The sequence below is a fragment of the Mus pahari genome, chromosome 13 (genome assembly GCF_900095145.1).
Source record: "Mus pahari chromosome 13, PAHARI_EIJ_v1.1, whole genome shotgun sequence".
Taxonomy (NCBI): domain Eukaryota; kingdom Metazoa; phylum Chordata; class Mammalia; order Rodentia; family Muridae; genus Mus; species Mus pahari.
In genome coordinates this window covers 25,213,631-25,223,170 of record NC_034602.1, presented here as the reverse complement: position 1 = coordinate 25,223,170, position 9,540 = coordinate 25,213,631, and the positions used below count along the sequence as shown (strand labels likewise).

At 48.3% G+C, this 9,540-nt stretch overlaps 1 protein-coding gene across 4 annotated transcripts in view; it reads left to right on the top strand.

Moving 5' to 3' along the window:
• Positions 1-4,242, top strand: part of Sec14l3 (SEC14 like lipid binding 3) — a 12,514-nt gene extending 8,272 nt beyond the window's left edge. For all 4 annotated transcript variants that reach the window (XM_021210726.1, XM_021210724.1, XM_021210725.1 and 1 more), the window contains 4 exons: positions 1,954-2,060; positions 2,399-2,538; positions 2,625-2,794; positions 3,475-4,242. In XM_021210726.1, coding sequence (XP_021066385.1) covers positions 1,954-2,060; positions 2,399-2,538; positions 2,625-2,794; positions 3,475-3,596 — 539 coding nt within the window. In that variant the 3' untranslated portion in view covers positions 3,597-4,242. The remainder of the gene's footprint in view (positions 1-1,953; positions 2,061-2,398; positions 2,539-2,624; positions 2,795-3,474) is intronic.
• The last annotated feature ends 5,298 nt before the right edge of the window (positions 4,243-9,540 follow it).

The window sequence follows — 9,540 nt, the reverse complement described above, 5'->3', positions numbered from 1 at the left end:
AGTAAGGCTGGTCCATCCCCAGACTTCACCTAGGCTGTAGAGTAAGGCTGGTCCATCCCCAGGCTTCACACCTAGGCTGTAGAGTAAGGCTGGCCCATCCCCAGGCTTCATACCTAGGCTGTAGAGTAAGGCTGGCCCATCCCCAGGCTTCACACCTAGGCTGTAGAGTAAGGCTGGCCCATCCCCAGGCTTCACACCTAGGCTGTAGAGTAAGGCTGGTCCATCCCCAGGCTTCACACCTAGGCTGTAGAGTAAGGCTGGTCCATCCCCAGGCTTCACACCTAGGCTGTAGAGTAAGGCTGGTCCATCCCCAAGCTTCACACCTAGGCTGTAGAGTAAGGCTGGTCCATCCCCAGGCTTCACACCTAGGCTGTAGAGTAAGGCTGGTCCATCATCCCTTCCAGTACTCAGCACATTGCCTGCAGCCACAGGCTCCTCTCATTACATAGAATGGAGACACTTCCTAAGCCCCATTCCCTGCCTTGGCCTCCGGGTGAGTGAGAAGCAAGGCCTCCCTGTCCCCTCATGTTTCAGCTCCATTGCTTCTCAACCTTGGCTTTATGTGCCCTGGCTTTCTCTCTGTACTTGCAAACCCAGTGCTTTTAATGGCAACTCTGACTCTGAAGATTACCACCTTAGGTTATCGTCTGTGCACATGCACACATGTGTGTCTGTGGGAAGGCACATGTGCACCTACACACAAGCCATTTGGACAATATAATTTAGTTTTATAAAACCAAATGTACTGGGCTAGAATGATGGCTCGGCTGCCACCAAGGCTGATGACCTGGGCATCCCGAGAGCCCACACGGTAGGAGGAAAAAACTGACACCCATAAGTTATCCTCTGACCCCACATGTATATTGTGATCTGTGACCCCCCTACAGACAATAAATATAATTTTAAACATAACAAAATAAAGCATATATATTAAACAGATTTTTAGAAGGAAATACAAACAGAAAAATCATTTTAGAGGTATTATTTGTATTTTCCTATTTTCTCAATTTCGCATATTACTGTAAGTAAAAAGTGATAAGAAAAAAATGTACTTTTAATTCCTCTTTTTGTTTTGCATTTTAAGATGCAGTGGCCTCAAACTCACCATCCTCCTGCCTCAGTCTCTTGAGTGCTGAGACTACTATTATTGTATGCCATTCCCCTGACAAGAGTTGTTTTTAAAAGTGGCAAAAGTGGGTTGTGGGTACATGTCAGTCAGCAAGCATTTACCCAGAACATGTGAGACCCTGAGATCCATCCATGGAACAGAGAGAGAGAGAGAGAGAGAGAGAGAGAGAGAGAGAGAGAGAGAGAGAGAGAGAGAGAGAGAGAGAGAGAGAGAGAGAGAGAGAGAGAGAGAGAGAGAGAGAGACCCAGTCCTCTGTTCCTCTGAGACCAACAAGGCTCAGTATTTGGCCCTAGCGTTCCAGGCACTGCAGTGTTTCCCACTTCCCACTGGAGGGAAGGACTGTTACACTGGTTAATGAAGGTTAGCCGCAGGGCTAGGACCACGGCAATCCCCAGTACTCAGGACCCCTAGAGGCTCACATTATACCTCACGGTTGTGATGGTTAAAGAGGCAGGTGATTCTCTAGACAGAGCTGCTCCTCCCCTCCACAAGATCTGACTGACTGAGTAATCTCAACAGGTCCTGAGTTCATGGTGCTTTAGAGTCCCCCGAGACATCCAAGCAGCTCGCAGTTTTACTGCTCATGACTTGGAGACCTTCAGGGACGTCCAAACCCATCAGCCAAGGCCAAATATGTTTCCATAGCAACCGGATGCTAGAATACCATTCTCTACAGTCTGAGGTCTAGGTGACTTGGGAGTTATCCCTGGCAGCCTAACTCCCTCAGTGTTCAGAGACACACGTTCAGGGTGCCCTGGTGGGTGTAGGAGGCTGTCTGGCCCCTTCCAGATGTGATAACCATCACTGAATCTTCCTCCTCCCAGACAGCTGGAAGGAAGGTCTGCTGAAACTCATCAGTCCTGAGGAACTGCCTGCCCATTTTGGGGGAACTCTGACTGACCCAGATGGGAACCCCAAATGTTTAACCAAGGTATGCAGAGCCTAGAGCCAGGAAGGGATGGAAGGGGTATAACTGGGTTTCTTTCCTACCCACCTATTCATTTCACAAACATCTCCAGATAACCGCTGGATGTAGAGACCCGGTGTTGAACTAGATGTGTCCAGCTTATCGGAACTTGATAATGAGAAGATGTGCAGAGAAAGATGAAATGGGGAGATTTGATTTGGAATTAAGTTGAAATAAGCTTGAAGAGGATATGCTAGCCCTCCTAGAGAGCCAAGAAAGGGTTTGGGGAAGGGGAGTGAGAATCTTTCCAATAGCCATAAATGTGTCTCTTGAAAGAGAAATGACTCCAGAATCTATTATAGATCAACTACGGTGGAGAGATCCCCAAGTCCATGTATGTGCGAGACCAGGTGAAGACCCAGTATGAGCACTCAGTGCAGATTAGCCGTGGTTCCTCACATCAGGTGGAGTATGAGATCCTGTTTCCAGGCTGTGTCCTCAGGTAGGAACAAATGACTGCTCCTCCCACAGCTGGACTCTGGCCCCTCAGGAGCCCGTCACACTGAGCAGCAACCTGTCCTCTCCCAGGTGGCAGTTCTCATCTGATGGTGCAGACATCGGCTTTGGAGTTTTCCTCAAGACCAAGATGGGGGAGAGGCAGAAGGCAGGGGAGATGGTGGAGGTGCTAACCAGCCAGCGCTACAATGCCCACATGGTGCCCGAGGATGGGAGCCTCACCTGCTCGGAGGCTGGTGTCTGTAAGTCCACCCGAGCTGTGCACTGGCTCTGGAGACATGGGCAGTGGCCCCTTTCCCCAGACACACAGTCCAGATTAGAACCTTCCCTCACTCATTCTCAAGTCACATTCATGAACACGTACTGTGTGCCAACAGCCAGACACATGGTCCCCAAAGAACTGAGGATGCTTGGATCACAGGACACAGGCATGGGACAATAGGGCAGATGACACTCTTCTCATGAGCTCAAGAGAAGTAAGCCAACTTACAGGCAACCTCAAAGCTGAATGTCATGTGACCCCATGATAGTCTCAATGTAGTTACACAAGTGCAAAACTGTGACCAATCTGGGAAGGACCACTGTTTGGGTTACCCGTTGTCTGAGGATTAAAACCATTACCTCAGGCTTGGCACCTACTTTGTCCAAGAGGATTAGGAAGCTTCCGTTGCTCTCAATATATGCTTCATCATGTGATTATCCAGGTGTGAATACACCTGAATTAATATAATTAACACCCATTGTTCTTGCTCTCTGTTGACGTAACTAAAGCCAGGCTGGGTGATTGTCAAGAGGATGTAGTTTCTGTCTACAGGTTCTGCTCAGGGCAACAGGTCCCATGGGAGGTAAAGGACATGATGGGGAATTACAGCAGCTCAGCGAGCACAGCCAGTAGGAACTCATCTTCCCATCTGTCTCCTAGATGTCCTGCGCTTCGACAACACCTATAGCTTCGTCCATGCCAAGAAGGTCAGCTTCACAGTTGAAGTGCTTCTCCCAGACGAGGGCATGCAGAAGTACGATGAGGAGCTCACCCCCGTCTAGGTGGATCCCCCACTTCCCAGAGACCCCTATCCTCTGTTTTCTCTCTTCTTTCCTTTCATTCCTAAAATTGATCATTAGTCCGGCTTACTCTGTGACACCAGTGAGCAGAGAGAGAAGATTTATCTGCTGTAATCAAAATCTAAATTTATGAAAGGTTGGCGGTATAGAGATTGCAAGAAAAGAACCACGAGGGGAAGACAGGAGATGGGTGTCCTTGGGGCCCAAGAATAGGAAAATGACTCTACTTGACCTCATCTCCCCTAAGACGTTTGCACTTGAGTCCCTCCCTGTGAGCAGCTGGGGCTGAAGATTATCAGAATCCTTTTTATTCCCATTCACTATATAGTAGATGCTTACTGTATTTCTGTAAGTTAGACAAAGGACCAGGAGGCAGGGAGTACGAGGCTCACGGAAAGGATAAGAGAGACCAGACAGCAGATTTCAGCACCCGGGACAGCGCCACCCTTGGCGAAGACCCAGGCCAATCTACAGCGGTTTCTTTTTCGGAGTCTCAGATACAAAAGCTCTATACCTCTGAAAGGAGGTGCCGGCTTCTGATTTTGCCTGACCCAGGGGCACATTATTCTCATAATCACTTCCTTTCTTTTGAACTCACGGCTCATATTTTAAGCCATTAAAAGAATTTTCCCCGGGGCTGGAGCACTGGCTGCTCCTCTGGAGGTCCTAAGTTCAATTCCACATGCTGGCTCATAACCATCTGTGGTGGATCTGATGCCTCCTGATATGCAAGTGTACATGCAGACAAGAGCTCATAAATAAATCTAAAAAAGAAAGTTTTAAAAAAAAAAGGAATTTCCCCAAAGCAAAGAAAGTCAATACCTCCTCTCAGTGCTGCTAGGCAAACAACAACGTAACAATAATAGCTGCTGTTTGCTGAGCAGACAAATTGTCACTGTTCCAAGAGCTTTCAAGGTAGACTCACACCATCCTCACACCACCACAATACACCTTATCAGAGCCACTTTATGAATGAAGAAACCAAGCTCAGAGGCTAAGTAGCCACTTGGTGACATATAGTCTTAAAGCAGCAGGTCTAGGACCCGAGGGTTTTGTTCTTTTCTTAGTCAGGAGGCATTGCTCTGAATTGCTCCATGATGACCCCTCATAAGATCCTGCTCTGACAAGATATGGAGTGTTTTCATTGCCCTGCATCTTTAAGTAGAGTTAGTGGATACCCCCATCCCTCCAAGCCCCTTTTATAGATGGAAGAGATAATCCTCCAAATTGGGCAGCCCAGCTAGTGGAGACCCACAACATGTGAGGAGGTTGCTCAAGAAGCCTCACAGGGGGCTGGAAAGGCTTGACCCCTTGTCCGGTGACCTGTCCTCTGTTCACACAGACACGAGAATGATCACCTGTGGCTCGCCATGCCCCTGGAGAACTGGGACGAGGCAGGCAGGGCCAGGGTTCCAGTTTCTTTCTCAACTTCCTGACCCATGCTGGGTGCACACACACTGGCTTGAGCCCCGGCCCCTGACATAACTCTTGCCAAGAGATGATTAATTAGCCCAGAGAATGAAAGGAGGTCAGAATCCAAGGGCTCTGCTGCTTCTATGAGATGCATCATGGAAACAAACTAAGAGCTGAGGGCAAAACCTGACACTCACGAACGTCATTCTGTGGCGGGGAGCAGAGTCGTGCACAGACCTGTGCCTACACTTAAGGTCGCAGGCTCTTGTGACTATCTTATATATAGGGACTGTCTTAGGGTTTCCATTGCTTTGATGAAAAACCATGACCAAAAACAACGTAGAAGGAAAGGATTTATTTCTCTCAGTTTTATATAACAGGTCATCATCAAAAGCTGTAAAGGCAGGAATTCACATAGGGCAGGACCCTGGAGGCAGGAGCTGATGCAGAAGCCATGGAGAGGTGCTGCTTACTGGAGTGCTCCTCATGGCTTGCTCAGCCTGGTGGCACCAGACCAGGGGTGCCACCACCCACAATGAACTGGAGCTTCCCCAATGATCACAAATTAAGAAAATGCCTTACAGCCGGATCTGATGGAGACATTTTCTGAACGGAGGCTTCTCCCTGTCTGATGATTCCAGCTTGTGTCTAGCCATGACAGAAACTGAGCTTCCAACAGTATTGGCCTCATGTTCTTCAGCCAGTGGTTGGTAGAATGGGACCAGGGCCAAGGTGCCCTCTTCACCTTGTGACCTCTAGATTCTTGTGTAATGTCCCAAACTGGGTGAGACTGCCTCCTGCTTTCTGAGCAGGCAGGGGAGGGGAAAGTAACTGATATCACAGAAGAAGAGAAGAAAGATGGGGAAGAGAAAGCTGTCAGACTTTGAAAGACTCTTTTTGAGTGATATTGGATGGTCCTTAAAATGTAGGCATTACCTGACATTAAAGTTTAACTGAACACCCCATATCTTTTCAAAACTATTTACCCGTTCTTTAGTAATTTCACAAGTGAATACAATGTGTTTCGGTCATAGTCACTCCTCTTCCTCCCATTCCAATGCCTCCCAGAATCCCCCCATACACACCTCCTCAACACCATGTCTTCTTTTGTTTTTCTAACCCACTGAGTCCAACTAGAGCTGTCCGGATGCTCGATGCTCATGGATGCTCCAGCCACTGTATCATGGGCAACCTGCCATGGGCCACACTGTTGAAGAAGATAAACCCTTCCTTCCAGAGGCCACCAACTGTCAATAGCTCTCTAGCTCAGTGCCAGGCCTTGTGAATCCCTTCCCTTTACGTACTGGAGTATTGCATGATTGATGATTTCGAGTGATTGGTGGCATTGCATGATTGATGGTATTGTGTGTGCTGGCAACCACAGCTACTTCGAGACTGAGTGCATTGGTCCCACCATACCCTGAAGACTCCCTAGACTCACCAAACTTTCTGTCCCCTTCTCTGCCCCGTGCAGGGAGTGACAGAGATGTACTCCACTTACTCTCTGCACTCTGGCCAGCCGTGAGTCTGTACTCACCACCGTGTCTGAGTGGAGATGATCCTCTGCTGGGGGTGGGAGCTGCATCTGGGCATAAGGTTAAACCCTTAGAAGGCTCTGTGATGCTGCATCCCTTTAGCAAAGCAATAGCCGTTCGTTCTATGAGCTCTCCTGTCATGGGTTCTCAGCCAGGTTTGCAGTACCAGCATGAGCTGCCTCCTGCAGAATAGACCTTCATTCCGATTGGTTACTCCAACATCATCCATGTTGTCACTGCGCTGTGGATGTGCCTCCCCAGGCTGCTCATAACTGTAGCTGACACCATACTCACCTGGGTAAGACTCTCAGTGGCTTCTCTGTGCCTGCATAGCACCTCCTGGCACTGTGGAATCTAGCCGTCAGGGTGGATGGTTTCGGATCACTACCAGTTTGATTTCTCTGTGTCCTGTGATCAAAGCATGTGGTGTCTTGAGCAGTGAGGTTCTACCTATTCCAGAAAAGTCTGGGTAACCAAGAGTGAGGACAATCATTTTCCTGTTTTGGGGGTCTGTGGACCTCACACCAACACCATGACAAAAGGTACCCCACGCCTGTCACTGGGACGTTTGTTTAATTATCTATGGCTTCTGGGAGGAACATTCTGTGTACGGTCATGCTAAGGAAACCTTTTAAATACACATTTTTTTAAGGAAGTTTATAAAACGATAGCTTTCATAGAGTTTTTCCATATTACTTTTTCCAAACATCCCTCACCCTATTTCACACTGTGCTTCATCTGGAAAGTCTATATATAATGCAGAATGAGGGAGAGAAGCAAGTGGGAGGGGGACTGGAGAGATGGATTAGCGGTCAAGAGCACTTCCTGATTTACAGAGCCTGAGTTTGTCTCCCAGCTCAGACTCGGTACTTCAGCTCCCTCTTGTGGCCTCTATCAGCACTGCAATCATGTACTCAAAAATTAAGTTTTTGGGTTTTTGTTTGTTTTTTTGTTTTTTGTTTTTTGTTTTTTAAATAAATAAATGGGAAGGATAAAACTACTTAGGGAGAATGGGTGGAAGAAAGAAGGAATGAATTGGCCCTCGGAATGCAGTGTGACAGCACCCACATTTTGTGCAAAGCATGTTATGAGAAGCTTGGAAGAAAATGGCTGAGCATCAATGATACAGAGCTGGAGAGAGGGGACCCCCCCACCTCGTGCCCTCTGAGGCAGTAGAGTCAGAAGACAGAGTATGAGCTCTCTGCTGGGAGCCGAGGGAGCTGTGAGCAGTGGTGTTGGTATTTCTTTGTTAGGGCTTCTCTCCCTGCAGCTGAGCAGAGAGACTCACTACAGGAAAGACGGAAGTGTGCTGTGTAGGTGCAAAAGAAACCCAAGGTCCTGTTTCTTCTTCCTTCCCTAAGAGCCCATTGCCAGGGAGACAACACCAAGGGTCCATGTCTGTCTCCTAACACACAATTCGAGAGAACAGGAGCGCCACATGAGGTGACAGTTGGGACAGACCTCTAGAGAGATCGGAATCTTCATTGTAAATCTATTGAAGAATTGCTTGGAGTTGGTCATGGTGGAATATTCCTGTCACCTGTCACTTGGGAGGTAGGGACAGGAAAAATCAAGAGCTCAAGGTCATCTTTGGCTACATAGGCAGTTGGGGGCCAGCCTGGGCTACACAACTATCCTCCATGCAACATTCAGAGCGCATTTCTAAGAGATCCTCTAGAAACAGGCAGGGCTTGGCCTCCTTATTTTGTTTGGTAAACCCGTGTCTCCAACTCCCCTTTCCCAAGGTGACCTAGAAAGAGCCCCAGCGAGGAAAGCAGGTGACAAGAAGAAACTCCCCAGCAGAGCCTGGGGCGCCTCTGTAGCTCCTAGCCTCATCCTCACCCACACTGCTGAGCAAGAAGTCATCGACACAACACTCAGTGTCACCTTGTGCTCTTGGATGAGACGAGACCTGGGAACCAAGACTCAGGAAGGTTAGGTGACTTGTCCAAAGTCACACAGCTTATGGAGTCTGTCCCTCTGACTGCTCCAGGCTTCAGCTCTTTCCTTCCCCAGCTTGAGACTCCTGAGGAAGAACCATTATTTTAGCATCCCGACAGCCAGAGGGAGGGCACACGTCCCTGTGGAGCAGTGGTTCTCAGCCTTCTGAATGCTGCAACACCATACTCCAGTTCCTCGGGTTGAACCATAAAATCATTTTCATTGGCACTCCATAGATGTCATTTTGCTTCTGTTTTGAATTGTAAATATGTCTGCTCTCCCATGGTCTTGGGTGATCCCTGTTAAAGGGTCATTTGACCCCCAATGGGGTTGCGACCCACATGTTGAGAACCACTTCTCTAGAATGTCCCTAGAATGTCTTCATTCTTGCCAAATAGCTCACAGGGGAAAAGCTTTGGGCTTGTCACCATCATGACATTTCCTGGAAACATTTGATTTGGTTAATTGGTTGGTTTTGTTTTATTGATGGTTTGAGACAGGGTCTCTATATAGCCCTAGCTGTCCTGGAACTCACTATGTAGACCACGTTGAACTTGAACTCCTGAGGACGTTAATGGTCAGTGTGACACTGTTACGTTACTGCACACTTGACTTCCTGTTCTTCGGGCACTCAGCACAGGAAACTGTAATGAGAACTCATCCCTACCCCGTCTCTTTCCAAGTCTCAGTCATAGGCTGACCTGGAACACACCATCCTCCTGCCTCAGTTTCCTGAGTACACAGATCACAGAGATCACAGACCTACCCTGGTTCACCACAGAGATTCACAACATGTCATTTAGTACAGACCTATATGGCCGTCACTTAAGAACTTCATACACAAGGTAAAAGGTATAAGTTAGGAGAGGTTTGTGGCAAGGCGTTTCGAGAAGGTGGTCTTGGGGCTAAGCGTTGAAAGACTGAGAAAGAAAGAAGTGTGGTGAGCCGGGCGTGGTGGCGCACGCCTTTAATCCCAGCACTCGGGAGGCAGAGGCAGGCGGATTTCTGAGTTCGAGGCCAGCCTGGTCTACAGAGTG